Source organism: Drosophila ficusphila, unplaced genomic scaffold (genome assembly GCF_018152265.1).
Source record: "Drosophila ficusphila isolate 14025-0441.05 unplaced genomic scaffold, ASM1815226v1 contig_198, whole genome shotgun sequence".
NCBI classification, from domain to species: Eukaryota; Metazoa; Arthropoda; class Insecta; order Diptera; family Drosophilidae; genus Drosophila; species Drosophila ficusphila.
In genome coordinates, this window is record NW_025064092.1 from 12258035 (window position 1) to 12278680 (window position 20646).

At 37.1% G+C, this 20646-nt stretch overlaps 1 protein-coding gene across 5 annotated transcripts in view; it reads right to left on the reverse strand.

Moving 5' to 3' along the window:
- Positions 1–20646, reverse strand: part of LOC108097006 (protein kinase shaggy) — a 42487-nt gene that overhangs the window by 20729 nt on the left and 1112 nt on the right. For 3 of the 5 annotated variants that reach the window (XM_017199001.2, XM_017199000.2, XM_017199003.2), the window contains exon 2: positions 13756–14327. In XM_017199001.2, coding sequence (XP_017054490.1) covers positions 13756–13840 — 85 coding nt within the window. In that variant the 5' untranslated portion in view covers positions 13841–14327. Of the gene's footprint in view, positions 1–11369; positions 11551–12383; positions 12870–13755; positions 14328–14677; positions 14883–20646 lie in introns of those variants that run through there. The other 2 variants (XM_017199002.2, XM_017199004.2) reach the window with 2 other exon arrangements.

Consider the following 20646-nt stretch of genomic DNA (forward strand, 5'->3'; position numbering starts at 1 on the left):
TTGAATGTAGGTGATTGCTTGTGTCATTAGAGCGGCAATTATATGATAATTATTTAACCCACTTATTTAACTAAGCCAACAACGCAAAACAACAAACAAAGGAACTCAGAATAACGTGAACTATATATATAGTTAAGTTCCAAGTTCCAAGATCAAAATTGAAATTGATTTCATAAACAAATGATTAGATCTCAGTAGTTTTAATACACTCGAAATAAGAGGTTACACTTGAACACATTTGAATAATCTTAGAATGATTTGCATTATTTTTTAACGTTAATAAATGTTTTCCCTCTTCACGTTTACCATTACCAAAGACCCTCTGGCTTTCTGCAATGTAAACTACAATTTACCAATTTCCAAGCTTCCTATTGATTGCAGAAAGATGACCCTATTCAAGGTTCCACTCACTTTGCTAATTAGGTACCCACAAAAACCAACAAAAAGTCGGGTTGTCGCCAAATCCAACCAATAAACGTCGAGTGGCCTTGCTCCCAGTGGGCGGAAGTGGGAGGGACTCGACTACTCAAAACTGCCAAAACCACACGTGCATACCCGCAATTCATGCCCGAATCTTATCAGCAAATAAAAGCAAAAAAAAAAAAAAAAAAACAAAAGTTCCAGCAAATTGCCTAATTAATCAAAAATAATATAAAACGCTTAGCCGAAAGTGAACTTTGCTCAATGTGTGCGTTAAGTACTTTTCCCTGTTAATGGGGAACGGGGAACAGAGTGGAATGGCACAGAGAGTTTTATTATAGCAACTTGAGTCTTGTATCGCCTATCTATATGACCCCGTCATATTAGAGTGTGCATAAAGCACGAATGCCACATACAAACCGCGAGCAAAGATTAACTTAAGTTGATAAGCTGCAGTCCACTCTAAAAGCCTCACCCTGCACATACAAAAACCCCCTCAAAAATCCCTTCTTGTTGCCAAGTCCTTTGTTTCCATTTTACTGCACTTGATTATCATAATATCAAGACAAACAACAATGTCGTATTGCTTACTGCAAACAATAAACAAGGCAACATGTCGATAACAATTACGAAATATATTTGTTTATTTTGACAATGGGTGAATTTCCCAGCGTTGGTAAAAATAAAACCAAACACAACTAGCTTATCAAACAACAACAAAATGAGTCAGCTTAAAAAAAATGTTCGCACATTTTAAAGTATATCTCTGCATTCTTTAAATGTTATATCCAAACAATGTCCTATGATATCCTTTTATACATAAAAATCTAAATCCAAGTTTGTCACTGTTTCAACTCTTTTTATGACTCACCGAAACAACTTCATATGTACATATGCTAAATTGTCTGGCCAAGCCACTTACACTGGCATTAGCTTAGTCACTATATTTTTTAGCCAATCAAAAACAAAAGACAAGACAACAGGCAAACCGAATAAAAAGAGCGCTGACTAAACGCGGAGTTCCAAGTACTTGGGTTGTCCCCCAAAACAATAAAGCAAGGCACAAAACTAAAAGAAAAAGTTTACAGTTGAATGCAATGCCACTAATTAATTTCATCAGCCGATTTAAAAAGCGATCGTTAGAGATAGAAAACATATAGTTTACATATGTATTTAGAAACTTAAATTTCGATTAATCTTATTTTACCCGATTTGTTCACAAAATTACGCATGAATTTAAAAAAAGAGGTCGCATGCTTGAACTACGTAAATTTTACCGAAATTTGGGTTTATTTATAGACAACCCCCCGCACTTTATTACCTTTGTTTTTGTTTTTTGGCCCACCCTACCTCATTAAATAAGTTAACCATGTGTCATCAGCAGCAACAAATACAATAAAAACAAGAGAAACAAAAACAACAAAAACCACAAAATAAACAACAACAAAAATTGAAATGTTAATAAGCAGGAAAAAGCCGACAAATTCTCTCTTAAAAGCACAAATCAGCTTTCTCTCTCATACATTATGGTATCTCGCTCCCACAATTTTGCCCCACTCGCTCCCCCAATGACGCAATGCGTGGCGGCATTTACGTCAGGCGAGTGCTGAGGTTTCTGTTTCTTGTTGCTCTTTTCTTCTCTTTTGAAAAGACCTTTGTGTGCCTTTTTTTCTCTTTTTGTTTAAGTTTGATTGTGCTTTTCCCCTTTGTTTCTTAAAATCGAAAGCAACACATCCATTATAAAGATTACGAAAAAATGCAAGTTTTTAGAAACTTCTTCAGGAAAAATTTTAGGATGTTTTCCAAATTGTATTGTGCAAACCAAGTATAATGGATTTTTTTTAATTATTATACCCTTGCAGAGGGTATTATAATGCAGCCAACATGCAGTATATGTATGGGTGTATGGTAGTGATAAGATTTCGTCGTAGAAACTCCAAAAGCCCACGTTCTAGTGTACTGAAAATTAACCACGGAACAGGAGAAGTTAAAACAAATTTGCTATGGACCAGACATAAAAACTTGGTTGGATTACAACTGCCAAAATCTCAAATAGACAATCGGGGGCGTTTGGGGAAGCACGTGATACGCGAATTATTGGTGGAACTACGCTAAATGCTAGTTTCAATATCGTATATTTACCGCGGACAAACGGCGATACGGAAAATGAATTCAGCGCATAAATAACGAAGTGCTAATTGCAAATCAACCACTGGAAAAATGTGCGTCTTTCTTTTTTAATCAATTATTGAGAGTCGCGGACAAAATACTTCACCTCGAAGCCATTCAATTTCCATGCAATATTCATACAGTACTTCCCTTCATTCCGTCTCTTTCTGACTTGGGCTGAGGCTGCTAATTAAATTTGCACGCAAACAAGCTGGAAAGGGACGGCGCTATCAGTGCTAGAGATGTGCTAATTGTGCTCGCTAATTGCACCAAAAAGATTCGCAACGAAACGCAGAAAACACATATACATATACATTTTTAAATGAAAAAAGGAACGTTTCGTGTTCCGTTTCACATTGTTGTGCAGCAGACTGGAAAGTTTTGGCAAGTGGTGAAAAATCTCGGTGTAATCGGTGGAAGAGGAGGTTGCGATTTAGTTGGTCATGCGATAATTTCGTTAGACGCCACGCGCCGCTGATTAAACGTCTTTAGCTCCCCATTCCCATTCCCATTTTATTTTATCTTCCAACAAATTTGCATTAAAAATAGCCAATAGGCAGGTGATAAACGCTTGGTATTCTATTTTTGGACTGGAAGCATTTCGATTGTTGATCAATTGATAGACGCTTGGCTAAGTGCTAAATATAACTATTCAAGATGAAAGGCATGAAACAGAATGAACCTCGAACAGCCAAGGCCAAGTAACCGTTCCACTAAAACAGTGGGATTGCACCCAAAATAAGTTTAGAAAACATTCAATATGTTTAAAGTAACAAAAGGGGAGAAAAGACATTTAAAATCAAGGGTTCGAAAGCAGAGAACAGTAAAACATTCTATGTTTTGATTTTAGACACGATCGTTTACCTACAACAACAGAATGCAAGGAAATACAAGCTCAACAAATTAATCAAGGCAACTTTAACAGTTGGTAACTTTCTAAACATTTTAACTTTTTGTTATTAGCTTTTTCTCTGCAGCCTTCGACCAGCGGTCGATAATCGGCCTTGCCAAATGGGGGCGGGAACGATGGAATGGAGACGAATGGGCGGCGGAGTTGCCGACAACACACAACTGGTTTCAATGTGGTTTACTGGCCTCGCACACCGAAAAATCCACCAACAAAGAACCGCAAATGGCCAAAGCCAAATCCAAGTCTCGTTTTTAATTTCGCGTGCTTGTAAGCCGCAAAGGTTAAAAGCGCACTTAAGGCCACATACGCTAAAAATGATCCATAGAACGATACAATGCTTTCCATTCACCTGCACAAATAAATATTAAGAGGAGCTAAACGCACAAAGGCGAATGCTTTTCCGCCATTTCCACATTCTCGCATACATTAAGTGCATTTTTGTTGTTCCATGAATTTCCGCAAAAAGCGGCCACAATAAACAAAAACAAGCGGCAATGTATTGGGGCAACAACCCCCTAGCACCTACACCCCTTAATTGACATTTCCATATAAAAACGAATTAGCAGATTAGTTTCAACTTGTCAATTGCTGTCAATCAATACCATTGAAAACAAAACTTAATAATGACAGTTGTTAATCAATCAACGATTGGTATCGACAACAAAAATTCCCGCTAAACAGGAAAAATCCTAGTCTCTTATTTTATATCATTGAACAAGTTTTTATTAAAACCCGATTTCTTTCTAGTTTCTCTGAAACTCTGGAATGTTAAACAATTTTAAATAAAACATTAGTTTGTTAAAACGAAACAAATCACCGGGTCTTTAATATTCCTACAATTGTAACCCACACAATGTCCCATTTTTATTTATAGAAACGAAAGCAAATTTTCTTTGTGTGTTTAAGCTATTAAAGATGCCCACATTTCCCAACCGATTTGTTTGCCCCATACACCACCCCAACAACCAAATCAACTGGCAACATTCACTTAATAGAATTGTACGCAATAAAAATAAGTTAATTAATTGAGACAAAAGGCTATTTCGAAGCGGAATGGAATGGAAGCGGAATGAAACAGCGCGTGCTGCAAAGGCGGTTGTCACATTTTTATGAGTCGTGTGGCTTCTTGGCCAGCCTATTTGTCCCACCCAAGTTTTATTTTACTTCGATAGCGTTATTTTTATTATTCGACTGCCGCTGCTTAGTAATTATTTTTAAACGTATTATTTTATTGGAAATTGAAGTGAAAGAGGGTAATTGAACGATAACAACAGTGCAACGCAACCACGTTTTTTGTGCGTTATTAAAATACAGTGCGGATCGGCAAATTATTCTGAAGAATCAGTTTATCTTTGAACATAAAATAAACGGTCACTTACAACTCTTGCTGCCAGTTAAAATTTCTTAAACATCAAACACTTTAAAATATTTCAGAAAGCAATAGAGCACAAATTTTTAAGCTCCAACAAAACAACAAAGATGACAAACAAACCGGAAGTTGTACTCCCCCCGCCGATGATGAAACACACTGAACTCGCATTTGTAAAGATTGTTATTGTGTGATTGCACTGGTTTTTGTGCCATTGGCCGTATTTTGTATTTGGATTTAATTTTTTTGCTCGTATTTTGTTTGCAGTCAAAACGACATTTCTGGTTGCCAAAAATGCCAAGACCCCAATTTACCTCCAGAAATGGGCGTGAAGTTGTCGGGGACGAACCGAACCGACTTTTGTTCGTTTTTTGAGCGCGTCATCATTAGCGTCATATGCCACTTAAAAAAGAGCATTAATGTAAATCGATACGTGAAAATATTTATAAGAGGATCCTGTGGAACGCGTGGCTAATGTGGAACATACATACACATGCATGTAAGTCAGCTGAATTCTTATCAAATAAAAAATAGTATGAAGAACTGCATTTAACAAGATTGATTCAGGTTTAATTAGCTGAGACTACAGAAAATCAGCATAACCCTGAAACACAGAAAAATACCAGAATTTCAATTTGCATATATAAAAGATATCTTTGATTCAAATTGCATAACTTGAACAATTTAGATCTCTGCGAATGTATATTACTATAGAACAGTATTACTGTTTTAGGTGGCACGACATGCAGTTTTGGCCCCCGAAAAAAGTGTGACGAAAGCAAAGCTCCCCTTTAAGAAGCTTTTCAAGTGAAAAGCTTCATATTTATTCTTCTTTGATTATTCATTCGTCTGCCTTGAACCATTGACACATTTTAGGTGTGGGTGAGCAAAAGAGCGGCGAAAGAGATGGAGAAAGGGACACTTAAGAGAGAGAAAAGTGATCTTTGAAACATTTAAGATTATAAATTGTTTTGCTTTGCCAATGGCGAAAGCACACAATTAAAACTACGAAATTGAAAACGGAAGAAAATAGGGAAAAGGGAGCTAGCTGTAGCGCAAAATCAACAAACAAAAAAAAGCAAGCGAAACAAAACGAAGAAAATTAGCAAATACTACCACAGGCACGTGTGTCTGTATGTGCAAATATTTCTTCGTCTGTGCTATTTTTAAAAAAGAAAAAAATGTTTAAGAAAAGAAAAAAAACTAAAGCGAGAGAGCAGGCAACAACAGCAACGACACATCAAGCAACTTCGACTCCGACTTTTTGCCTTTGGGGGCACTTCAAGAAGCACGCGAAGAAGGTGGAGGTGGAGGAGAAGAAAAAAGCAGGGCGAGGAGAGGGGAAGGAGGAGCAGCCGGCACAGTTCATGCGAATTTTTTTTGGGAATTTTCCACTGGCAAAGAGACAGCAGCAACAACATGAATAATTCACTTTCGGCCCAAGTCACTTTGAACAGCAGCGTACACACAAATAGGCACTGGAAAATGACATTTTAAGCAATCTCACGCGTATATATGTATGTACTTGCGTTCACCAAACAACTTAATAATATAGTAAAAAAGGTATGCAATTCTGGTATTATTTAAACTATTAAAGCATTTAAACAGCATTTAAAAAATAAAAATAGTGCCAGCATTTGGAACTGCTACTTTGAGCGTTGGTGTTTTGACTGCAACCGGGCGCGTATTTCAACATTGTCGCCAATAAGGAATTGCATACACGTATTGCGGCGATTGCAAAAACCTCGTTCCCTCGGATCATAATAGCTTTGACTACTCATTGAAGAACTTTTGCCCATAAAAGCAAATGTTGATCAGTGGAATCAAAGATAGAGTTTGAGAAGTACGGGTATTGAGAAGAAAGAGCCAACACCAGTTAACGCAGTAACAGCTACACAGAGAACAATTCGAATCTTCTTCAAATTAAAACTGAAAAACTTATAAGCCTAAAATTTAGCAAAGCGTTTGAATTAAATCATCTTTAATTTTTTTTGTGACATTTTTATTTTAAAATTAAAAACAAAAAAGGTTTAAGAGGAATCTAAACAATTTCTTCTGTGTACGCTAAAACAGTAACAACCATAATACAAAAAACTGGTTTGAAGACGACGCTGGTTCGGTTCGACACTTGTTGTGCGCCTGGGGGGGAAAGAGAGGGGCCAAGACAGTGAGGGTGCAAGACGGAGACGGCCAGCTGGTAAGCGAGACAGGGATATTGCAAAAACTTTTCCATTGATAAATTTTTAGCTACTCTTCAATTCACTAAGGTGAAGCTGCATTCAAATTTCGCGTATATTTTAGATGTGTGCATGATCGGGCGATAAGTTTAAAAAAAGCACACAAAAGTGAACATTTTTAAAAGCTTTCCAGAACATTCTTCCACTGAAAAACATCAAAAATACGAAAGCAAACATGTTCGCGTTTTAAACTAAAGTTGGATGAAGATTTCACAACGCCGTGAAATAACTCCAATTAATTGCCGCTTGAAGGTGTTTTCATTAATTTCTAATGGTGTCAAACAGCAAAATCAACAATGGGGCAAAATAGATTTCAATGCATTTTGAACTCGATTTAATTTTTTTATTTGGGACACATTACACTGCACACACTGTTGTCACAAAAAATAAAGAAATAATCAGGCGCGTTACGATTTTTTTGTTTCCACGTTTTATTAATTTATTTTTTCTTTTTCGTTTTTTAATCGTTGATAAAAGCACAAAAACAATAAGTAAATAGAGTCGCGGAACGACTGAATGGAACGGAGCGAAGCGAGAGGAGAGTACGACGCGCCTGCTCGATGGATTCAACGCGAGTGAGCGAGTCGAAGCATCGGCATCCACATCACATTCACATTCAACACTACCATCAACCGGCAGTGAAGCCGGCAGCGCAGCAGCGGCGAAGCTGGCGCCTTTAAAGCATAGCAGTAGTAATTTATATAACCACATTAATCGAATTGCATGGCAGAGAATTTAATAAATGTCACTGCCTGACTAATCTAGCTATCTCTACCTTAAGAAACATTAAACTATTGCATTTCGGGCTGAGAGTGTAAAGTATATTAATTTGATATGATTTTTAGTTTATTAATAAATCGTAAAAAAATACATTTTTGATCTCTAATTTAATTTTTTTATTTTGTGAGTAGTTAAAAAAAGGTAAGATTCGAGTACAGCTTAATTTTAAAGACTCCTAACGACTTAATCGTGGCTGTAAAAGCATCGGAGCATTGAACGTTGCACAGTGGTCACATAGCTTATGTTTGTATCTTTGAATTGTGAACATACGTAAAATGGTTTTGTGAAAACAATTGGGATCCGATGACCCACCGTGCGTTGTGGAGATCCGTAAGATCTTCGCATTGAATGAGAGCGGCAGAGAGCGGAGAAAGAGAACAAAAATCGGTGGGAGTGAAAGGCGGGGAGCGGTTGGTGGGGAGCAAAAAAGAGCGCGCGCGCGAAAGAATTTCTAGGCAACGGAAAGCTCATTTGCATACATTTGTGTGTTACCTGCACCTGTGCGGGCAATATTTATTACTGTGTGTGTTTGTATCTATGTGAACTGCACCGGAATTTCTCATGGTTCGGCAGCTTATGCAAAAATTAGGTAACCGAGAAAGAACTAGAGAGAGCAACTAAAAGAGTGCGCGTGTCGATAATAAACAAAAATAGGTTAAATAGTGCAAAACAGAGTAGGCGGCGTAAAAGTAGAAGGTGCACGGCAAAAGCCCCTTCATGCATAAAAGTGCCGCGCTTAATAGACAACCGACGCCTAAAATTATGCAAGAGACAAAGCCTTAAATGACCGCCAAAAAGTGGATCCAGGATGACAAACAAGGTTTATCTTTGCATTCAATCAGAAACATTTAAATGATTTAAGGAGCTAATAAATGCTATATTTTTTCTCCCTCAGGTACATTTAACAACCAACCTATGAATTAACCCACCAACGTACGGAGGTCAAATCGAGTACCCTGTATTACACTTAAATTAAAGTATGAATATGACAAGATTTTCGTTCTTTGCGGCTGTTATTTCATTAACTTCTTTTGCTTACCGGTTAACCCGCTTATAGCTCAATAAAGTAATGGTCAACTTACCTGAAAAGAAATAAATGCAAAACGTAAGGATTATTACAAATATTAGAGGGTTTTTTTTTCTATAAATTAAGGGCACTAACTATTTACTGACTGGACAAACTGGCGTTCCAGATGTTTATCCGGAGCCGATTTCGGGTGGCCTTCAAGGGCGGTACTCTTGAGCTTTACATCGCGGGTGGTGCTCTGTTTAACCGCCTTCTTGTTGGTCGCTATTTTAACTGATTCTGCGACTTGTCCTCAAGTCAAAACCGGTGACTATCACCAGCTGCTTCAAAATATTCAGTGCAAATCACTATAAATATTGATTGAATGGCTTAAAAGGCGAGCGCGTGCGTCAAATTGGAACAACGAAATATTTAACGAAGGATTTGGAAGAGAATTTTGACATAAAAGGCAGGAAAGGTTAAGTTCGTTTTGGATTTCGATATTCTCGATAATTCGGAAAAAAATTACGACTTCAAAACTATAAATAAAGAAGTACCAATATATTTGAATATGTTGAACTGACGAATTAATTGCACAACTTTTGGTAAAGTTTCAGCAGGATAGCTTTGAAACTGAGAGACTAATTTACAAAAAAAAAAAAGATTACGATTCAGATCGTAATGCTGATCAAGAATATGTATACTTTATGAAGTCTTCTGACTAAAATTATAATACCCTCTGCAAGTGTTTCAAACATTCCATTTAATGTTTTACAAACATTCCACATAATATATTTTATTGTGGTATAAATATTCTTCAGGTCTGTGCCCTTGTTGATCTTATTTTTTTTTTGCTCGACGGATTTTGTATCGTATTATACACGTATGTTTAATTTTATTTATTTATTTTTCTTCATTTACAATTAACATTGATAAATTATGGATTGCGAATTTGGACTAGCGCCAAGTGCACGCAATATAAAAGTCGAAAAACGCATTTGGGGGTTGCCATTCGCCAGCGAGCACACAAAAAGACAGAAATTAGAGGATTCGTTAGGTCGAAGCTCAAATACCCTCTATTGCAGGTAGAACTTGGACAGAGATTCAACAAGATTTGCTTCCCAGGAAATCTGATAGTAGACTCTTGATAAACTCTCAGCGAAATATTTTTAAATCAAACGGACAGACTGGCATGTCTAAAAAAACTCATATCGTGTCAATGGCTCGCAAATCTCTCTACAAATATGAAAATATAAATTAACAAAATTAAAATAGCAGCAACCCAGCCGCAAAATGAAATAAATATTCATAGGAGAATCGAACTGAAACAGATACACCGCCGAAAGGCAACGGCAGTGCAAATCATTGAAAACGATTCTCTGCATTTGCACTTGGTATGCGGGGTCTTCCACCTGCCGCCGCCTTCCGCCCCCTTCTGCGCCTTTCACTATGTGGGTCATTATCTTGTTTACGCCGCAATGACGTCGATGACGCAGCACAGTAATCGTATTCTATAGATCGCCAATGAGGAGCGGGATCCATCGAACTACTAGTGCATAGGTTTACTACTAACGTTTTTATATATTAGTCCAAGTTATGATGAACAAAACTGTAACTTTAATGCATGGAAAGTGCAATTCAAATGAGGGAGAGGCTGTGAGTGGCCAACTTAAGTTGGATTTAAGCATTCCAGCTACATCGAAATCTATTGAGTGGGTTGGTGGGTGGTGGGTGGTGGGTGTTGACTGGTGCGGAGTGATGCTAGGCAACTGGAGGTGCGTCCCAGTACTGGGAAAGCCAATTGGAGATGGCCACGGGGTAAGGCGCAATCACTTCATTCCATTTGCAAACTGTAATAGCAGCCCAAGATGAGATGATGGCTACCTTGATCAATTCGATTTGAATGCCAAAATAATAAAAATGAAGGAAAATTCGGAAGGCTAAACATATAAATATTTATTTTCTGAATCTGTCCCTTTTTAAATTGATAACTAAATTGATTTTTCATAATAATCCCAAAATATTCATTACACTTTTCAAAAAGATTACTACTATTATTACCACTAAACTTCATCAAGATTTTAAAGACTTTTTTTTTAGTTTATAAAATAAAGTTTAAAAAGAACTCAAGATAACAAACAATCATGCCGTTTTTTTTATTATTATTTTTGTAAAGTTTCTCAAAACTCTTTTAGATTTATCACCGCGCGTGGAGAATAGATTGCGTTCCATTGTTTTTGATAACGATTAATAAGTAATAGTTATTGTTTTTAGATGTAACACCTGTTCTTTTTCGTTTCTGTTCGAGTTTATTTATCAATAATACTTGGCATTACCACAGTGCTACAAATGGTATTCTAATTAAGAAACAATCGGAGGGAATTTTTCGTAGCTCCACGGATGTTTTATCAGTGCGATAAGGACTATTTCTCATATTCTCAAGTTTTTCTTAACAATTGTGTTTATCGGTTGTTTTACCTTCGAGAAGGGAGCCGCGGTTTATCAGCATGCTTGATGATATTAACGAGCGGAAAAGCGCTGTTGAATTGTGGTGAAGAGAAGCGAAGAACGGAAAAGCGAAAAACGCTGGGAGGCGCAGTCGCTGCCGCGGTCAGCGTGGGCAGCGAAGAGAAAGGGTGGTGGTTTGAAGTATTCGGGGCTAGCCGAGTTGAGCAGAAAATTGAAAAAAATTGTCCGAGTTGAGCAGAAACTCTTTTTGGACATAAAAAATGAACATCCGAGTTGAGCAGAATCGATTTTTGGACATAAAAAATGAACATCCGAGTTAAGCAGAAACGATTTTTGAACATAAAAAATGAACGTCCGAGTTGAGCATAAAACCGATAACGGTAAAAAAAAAAACCTCCGAGTTGGGCAAAATCAATGTCAGAAATGCGTCAAAATCATTACTTATTCATATAATTACTACATATTTATTATTCATTTATTTGCAAATAATTATTACTTAATAATCATATATGTATCATATATGATTATTAAGTATTTTTTCAAAAAAAAACTAAACTAAAAACTGAAAAAATAACCTTTTTTTTTTGAAAATTTTTCTAAAAAAAAAAAAAGACTAAAAACAGAAAACATAACCTTTTTTTTGAATAATTGCTTAATAATCATATAGCATATGTATCAATGCATAAGTGCGCGCGCACTTTTGCATTGATACATATGCTATATGATTATTAAGTAATTTTTCAAAAAAAAAAAACTAAACTAAAAACTGAAAAAAGAACCATTTTTTTGAAAAATTAAATTATTTAATTAATAATGATTTTGTGGCATCTCTGACATTGGTTTTTTATGTGGAAAAGGCGTTCATGCGCAACTCGGATGTTTTTTTTTTTTTTTACCATAATCGGTTTTCTGCTCAACTCGGACGTTCATTTTTTATGTGCAAAAATCGTTTCTGCTCAACTCGGACGTTCATTTTTTATGTCCAAAAATCGTTTCTGCTCAACTCGGAATTTTTTTATTTACCGTAATCGGCTTTCTGCTCAACTCGGTATCGCCCAAGTATTCAAATGTTGACCTTCTTTTTAGTTGCTATTTTCTGCTCTTATTTCCTTTTCTTTTGGCGAAAACTTCTGCAGCGCTGTCGGCGTCACAGTCACTGCGCTGTCGACCGCAGCGCAGCAGTTACTTATACACACACGCACACACACACACACAGAGTCACTGACACACGAACGCACACAGAACAAAATTGAAGTGACGTTGGGATTTTGTTTTTTGCTTTCTTGACTTAGTTTCGTTGCTTTGTTTGCCCTTTTCTGCTTCTTTCCTTGCGTTTATTGCACGATTTTTTGTATCATTTTTCTTTTTGCTGCCATATTTAGTGCAAAGTTGCGGTATCAAATTCGAAGCGGAGAGCGCAGAGAACTCAAATTTTTTTGTGGCGCGCGATTTCACAGCGTTTTGTTCTTCTCGCCACGAATTTCGTGCTACTAAAAGCTTGCCTTTCGCTGCGGAATCCAAGCAAAAAACACAAAAAATGTGCAAAACAGAAAACAGCAGACACGCACGCACACCAGCACAGAACCTTAGCGCTGTATGCAGCAGCAGATGCGGCGAAAAAGGCAGAGAGCGAGAGAGCACAAGTAAAGCAGCGAAATCGAGGTGAAATGCACACACACATACGACGGTTAGTGTGGTGAGTAATTTAACGTGTGTATGCGTGTCCACACTAATCGATTGACTGCTGGGGAAGTAGAAGAGGCAAAAAAATTCTCGCAACTCTCTTTAAGAGATTGATAGAGTAAATAAATAAAATCGAAGAGTGAAAATATTAATAAATAAGCTTTTACCAATTAACGCAGGTGGTAAGAAGGTAAGAAAAAGATAGAGCGGGGTAAGCACTGATAATACGATGGCATTTTTCACGTATTGAGGGCTAAAAACAACCGTATGTGAAAAACAGTAGAGAAACAATAGACTTTAATTAAACATATGAAACAAATAAAATTCCTCTATTAAGCCTACAAGGTAAACTTTTAAAAGCTGAATCCTTTAGGATTTAAAAATAGAAAATCAACAATCACCAGAAGATGTATTATGATAAAAAAAAGCATCTCAAAAACCAAGTTATGAACACAATGTACACATTGATGTATATGGAGGGTTAAAGCCACCTAAAAACATTGTGCATAAAAGATAAAGCATCGAATTTTGTATAAAACAATCTTCTAATAAGGCTTTCATTCCAGGTGACCGTAGTCGACTTCAATAGATCATCTTCGGAATACTACATTAAAATTACAAGTTGAATTCGCTGACGCCAACAACTTGCAATATCATACGTTTACAGTTTGGGTAATATCTGCAGATACTTGAGTATCTGATGGATACTTACTGCATGTTTTGACGCCGCCCAGCACCAGACTCGGCGACTGTTTGTTGCCCTCGGCGAAGGAGGAAGTTCTTGGACGACCGCTCATCGTGACGCTGATGCTGCCTCTGCCGCTGCCGCTGCTCCTTACTTCGGTTCCTCGACTTCTGCTCGGCTTTTACCGCTTTCTTTTACCGCTTTACTCTACTGTTGTGTTTTAGTCCGTGATTGCTTCTAAATTAATTATTTTAATTAATTGCTGCCTTGCTTTGGTTATTTTTCCCGCGAAAGTGTTTTTTTATCGTGGTGGTGTTGCTATTGCAATTTAAGTTTATTTAGCACAACAAAAAAAATGAGTATTTAAAAAAAAACAACGTTTTACAGCTTTTGTTGTTGTTTGCGTTGATATTTCTGCTTCTTCTTCGGCTGCTGCTGTTTTTTACTGCACTGCAAGGCCATTGGCATGCAAGCAGGGGCTGTATCAGTAATTTTCCAATAAGCCTTTGCAAATCTCCTAACTTTTTTCAGTTTTAATCTTTGCGGTTTTTAACACACACAATCTCATCAAGGGCTCAACAATTGCAATTGTTTAATGGCTGTAATTGTTAAAAAACTTGAATTAATTCAACAGAACTGCAAAAGCAATACCAGAATTTATTCCAAATGCGCCAAAAATAGGAATAGGTTTATTAAAGATAATAAGTACATAATTGACATTGAATAAGAGACATGAAAATTAATTTAAATTTTCGAATAAAAAAAAGAGATTACAAACCAAACTGATATTTCGAGCGCAATCGGTTTTTTCTGGGTTTCAAAAAAATATTTAAGGTATATTAGGTCTTATTTAAACTGAGTATGGTCGTGTTGCGACCTTTTCGATTTGTTTTATGTTGTTTGTAGCAAGTGCAATTATTGTTTACTTCTGACTCATTCACACACATACACATTTTTTTCTTTACGCCGATTTTTGTAACTATTTCAGTATCCTGAGTTGCACGACAGCGATTGCTTTTTGTTGTTATTTTTAATAATTAAACTTTTTAGATATATTTTTTAATGCACAAGGAGTAATCCAATCGTAGGTCCCCTCCTGTTGTTATTGGCAGCTCTTCAAGTGGGTGGAAAAAGAGACTGCGACAACAGGCAATCTAAAAAAAGAAAGAAGAGAAATTGGCAGTTAGTCGTGTGTAAATTGCAAGTAAATTGAAAGGTGAAAAGGGGGGAAAAGCGGCAAAAGGGCTCGCAGGTAGCCCCTCTCTTTTCCACTCGGTGTGAACAAAATAAATTGCTCGTAATTCACAAACAGATGTTAATCAAAGTTGGCAGAGGGAGGAGGACCACGGGTCAGCTGAGAAAACTGCAAACAAAACAGCTAAGGTCAGTTTGGCGGAAAAGAAATAAAAACTGGGAAAACGATGGGTTGGTGACTGCGGTTGCATTAGACAGAGGGGCGAAGGTAAGGGCGTGGCCCCAAACTAATTGACCTATTTGGAGTGACCATCCCTAGAGAGCACACCCGAATGGGGAGCCTACCCCCAAATCCTCGACCCACCTGAAGTCCTTTTCGGAACGCATTGCCGGTCCAGTAGAAGGGCTTTAAAATGCAACTTAACAAGAATAAAATATCCGATTAACTCGTATGCATTAGTATTAGTAATGTTTGAATTAATGCCAGGATAGCTGTAGCTTGGGGCTGGCACAAGCCATTTAATTAGGGCACAGAGAGACCCCCTCCCCCCAAATCCTTTGATTAAATTAAGTGTCCCGCAAGAGAAAGAGAGAGAGAGAGAGAGAGAGAGAGGTAGAGGTAGAGCTAGGGAGCGGCGAAAGAGACAGAGAAGCGTGGCAATTGCAATTGTCTGCGACCGCCTGACAATGACACCATTTTATTTGAAATAGATCAACAACAAAAGGCGCCCAAGAGGGGAGGCGCCACGAGGCGAGGCAGGACGAATGGAGAGCCACCAATTTATGACTTGCCACCACGCAAATGGCCAAACTGCATGCAATAAATTAGAGACCAATAGAAGGACGTGTACGAGCTAAGAAAAGTAAAACGTGCCTAAAACTGAGGCTCAGAATACCCTACCCCCAACAAACTGTTTAGCAAACACGTTATTAATTTTGACAGAGCTTTAAAAAGTCTCTAAAAATAGGCTGTTTTTTGCTTGCTTTTTGTCTTGTTTCCGTAATAACTAGGTCCTTTAACACTGGTCCTTAATTTTAACTTTTTAGTGTCTTAAAGGTGGTTGTTAAAAATGCAAAAGCCCTTTGCAAAGGGCACAAATAAACTAAATGTGTAAAAAGAAAGAGACGAATTGCAGGGCTTTGGGAGGTCAAGAAAAGAAAGTTGGTGGGGAAAGGGGTCAAAGGGCAGCCCAGAATGACTTTCAAGAGAAAGAGGGTCTCGGGATAAAAGAGATACGATAAGGGAAAGAAGAAACACAGCGAGAGAGCGAGAGAGAGAGAGAATTAGTGGTGACACACCAACGATGACTACGAGGACGTTTCGTCGGTTTCATGGCTGTCGTCATGCGACTGCCGCCATTTGACCCACAAAACCAAATGCCGCAGCGCCGAAAAGATTCTCCAATTTCCTACCCAACGCCTCCCGAATTTTCCACCACACACCACGCCTCCCATTTTTCAATCCCACAGTTTCCATGCAGTAAAAAGCGTAAGCTCATTTCCATTTATTCAATTAGCTCATTCAAAAAATTGTCTAAAAGCGGGAAAAATGTGCAGAAAACCCATGAAAATCAATTTTGAAAAGGTAAATTCGCGCGATGCCATCTCGATTCAGACAATTAAGAGTTTGAGCCCCTTTACCTCTTTTAATGTTAATCTTGCTGCATGCGAACCTCAATCAACCAAGTTTTTATTTTTATTAATATAAAAACATTCATTATCTAATTGAATTTGAGTTTAATTGAAGTTTACTTTCCAATAAATAAAAGAAAAAGATTTTGACATATGTCAACTGAAAACTGAGAACCTTTTCTTTTATTCAAGGATGCTTTCGGGGTTTTACAAAATATCGATCAGAGGGGTTGGCGGCTAAAAGAGGGATATTGTGAGCACTGCGGCTGCCAGGCAACCCAAAAAAGATGACTAAATACAAAAAAAAAAAAAAAAAAAAAATAATAATAATAATGAAAATAGGAAAATCAATGCACACCCGAGGGGTGTAATGTTTGGTTAAGTGTGCGTTTGTGGCCGCACTCCAGAAAGTATGCTACGGAATCCTAGCAGCAAATAATTTACCGCCCACCTCTCGCGCACGTTTCTGCCACCCACCGCCTCCAAAAGCGAATCCATTCAAGGTTAAAAGCGTCAAGGCAAACATTTTGGCAGCGTCAAAAGGCAAGCAAGGTATCAGGGGCCCGAAAATACAGTGAGCGGTCGACAAGAACCCCTTCTTTGAAACCTGTCCTTTTCAGAGTTCTTTTAATTGACGTAGCTAATAAAAATTTAGGATAAATCGCAATATAAATAGTTAATAAATTAAACAATTGTTTTCCATTAGTTTCAACTTTAAGTGTCCTCCACTGAAATTGGGTTTTTTTTTTTAATTTTTTCTCTAATTTCAATAGAGTTTTTAAGATGTTATTTTGCTCAAAAGCTTACATACGAGAATTCATGTCCTGTGAATTTAATTATACTAATATTTTTATGTGATAGCTTACTCATATTTTTTTAATCCTTTTTTTTTAGTTTATTAACCCAATACATTTGGTGGTTCTAGGTTCCATTGAAGTTATTGAAGCCATTAAGCTTAGTTCCCAAGAGTTAAAAGGAATTCTATACCATTTTCCATTCTTCTGGAAGGGTTCTACGGGTTACATTTCCCCTAGTTGGTTTTACTCCACCTTCGCGGCGACCCAGTGAAACCGTCGCCAGTGTGAATTATTTTTGGCAAAAGAAGGCGTGGTCCATCGAGTCCAAACGCCTTCGCACAAAGTAACAAACGCGTCATAATTTCTTCTCGCCTTTACCGCATTTTTCCCCCACTTTTCTCTTTTAATTTGTTTTTGCTATTTGCCGGCTATTTTCGCGTGCCTCTCAGAAGTATTTTTAGTGGATTTTATTTATTGATACACGCGTCCCACACAACGAAAGAATTTTTTATCAAATCGTATAAATGACATTTGCATGTTGATTCTTATTACATTATTTACTTGCCCTTGTTTTAACTTATCCAAGTTTATCCTAGATTTTAGCTGTTGTCATTAAACCAAATTCCTCACTCAATACGGAGAGGGCTATTTAATACACGTTTACCAGTTATGGTGATTATCTACTGATCTACCCGATTCCGATTTGTAAAAACTATCAGCTAAAGAAGTTCTTAGTCATTTCTATATATTCTCTCTTCTCTTTACACACACACACACACGATTGTATTAAATTCAGCAACAAAGAACCCAATCATAATCTTATCGTCCGTATGCCTCAGTATAAGTGTATGTATTAGAGTTTAAAATCTTTCGTTTCGAAACAGTTTGAAACAAAAGCAAGAACAATAAGCCATATTCAGTTCGATTGTATCAGTAGATAGCGAACCGTGTTCATAGATTACTTTATAGGGAATTGGTTGGTTCTTATTTGAGTGAACCGGGATTTAAATCTCAAAGATACAAATAAGTGAAAACATGGAAACAAAACGCATTTTATATGAAATACTTCGTTCATAAACTTACTTTGTTAAGTTGTCAATGTGCTGCCGTTGTATGCGGTACGTGACACACTTAAGAAAAACCAAAAAAATATTCTGGGCAGAATTTTTCTATATGGGCGTATGCCATATTTTTTTTATTTTTTCTGTTTTAGCTGCTGGCTAAAAAAATATAAATTTTAAATTTTCGACGTACACACAGTTTGGGAGAGCAACTCACGTGACGCACACAAATACACACACCCACACACACACAATTACGTAATGCTAATCAGCTGATTTTTCCAATATAAACGAGTTTATAATAGTAAACCAAATACATAAAATAAGTGAGTTAAGCCTCTCGAAAAAAAACCGAGCATAGTTGTAAAAAATGAGAGAAAAACGACAGCGCGGAAAATTCGCATTGATTTGGAGCCCGCTGCTGGTGGAATTGGACTGACAAACCCATCGGGAAAAGCTAAGAAAAATTGAGAAAGAGAGAGTAAGAAAACGCCAAAGAGAATGACAAAGAGCGAGCACAAGAGGGCGGTTGCAGGAACACAACCAGGAGCACCAAGGATGTCAACGTCGAAGTCAGCTGCGCAGCGACTGCGACGCAACGCAACTAGTGCTGCTGCTATCGTTAAACAACACTGCCAATTCCAAAACGCCAACTGCCATCGATTAACGATACCAAAACAGTGTCAACTCTGTTATTTCCCGCCAAAAATATGTGGAAAATTATAACACTAATTGACAATTAAAATTACTATTCCATTGTTTCCTTAAATCTTTTCTTAAATATTTTTTCAAGTCATCATCAAATCGAGATGGACAATAAATGGTTCTAACTTAAAATACCTCGTCATATAAATACTATAACAAATATTAATTTAGTTAACAATTTTAAAAAGGAATTGTGTATAATGGTCATAGCAGTGTTTCAAAGTTGGAAAGCACTTCTGAACATATTGACGTGACGAACGGATAATCGATAAGACTTTGGCGGCGTGCAAATTGTGTACAAAGTATCGGAATGTCACGCGCAGGCGAAGGACATCATACACACAATAATCGACTAACAGACAGACGTATATAAGTGTTGCCAACGAAACCAAAAACGAGAACAAACATGTGCTTGTATATGTGGCAAGGAAACAGCTGTGCAACGAAAGCACGACTTGAAAATCGTTTCTTTAACCGTTTTTTGTTTTCTGAATTTTTTTTTTTTTTTTGCTGGTGGCATTGCCAGGCGAGACACGTGCACAGGAAGTTGACAACTCTGGCATTAAATTGTGAATGTTTGCACGTGTGTGCGCGTCCCTGCAAAGTTTGTGGGCGGTAGTGTGTATGTGAGTGGGGATGTCATGCATAAGCCCCCTGTGTCTCTTCCTATCATCTCTGGAAACGAATTTGCTTTAACAAATCCAGTCAAATTGTCTAAGGGACTGAACGGATTGCAAATTTACTTTTCTAAACTTTTTTTATTAAACTATCGACCAGTTTTACCCTGGCCTCTTTTAGCTATAAAAAATAAGTTTCAGCAATCCTGGAAAACAGCAGTTTACTATACAACCTCAATTAGTTGAATGTCACTTTCTATCCAAACGTTGCACTTTGCAGTCAGAAAAATGTTATATTTATGTATGTATGTACAACCCGATACAAATCGAAACAAGACAACAACCACAATAAGACACAACGCGACACACAAAGAGTTTTCGCACCAATTTGGTTTTATTTAATTTAAATTCCTTTGACCGGCAGACTGTTAATTTTATGGAAACGTCGCCATAGACGCCGACTTTTTCAAGCATAGTGGGTCAAAATAAATGCAATACTAATTTTAAGATATTAAAAAGTAGATTAAAAATTTCATTATTTTGAGGAAACTATAGGCATGGAAAAGCGAAGATAATTAGTTCTTAGTGTTTCAAAAATATCAAAACGGTTCTTACGGAACTTTTTCTGTGCAATCAAAAATCGCGCTGGGTAACATCCCACTATTCAAGAACAGTGGCCGTACTTCTTTGACCGAGTCATATTTTATCTTTACTTTCTCATCCACTTTACCATTACTGTGTGGTGGCCACTTTTTGCAGCAGAAATTACAAAAATACAACTTTAACCATTAAACTTTTGTCTGACAAAATGCAAAATAAACAAATCTTTAGAATTGCACTTGCAGTCATTTCGAAAATTGTTTTGTATAAAATTTTTTAAGTAAAATATTTAAAATATATATTTAACATTTT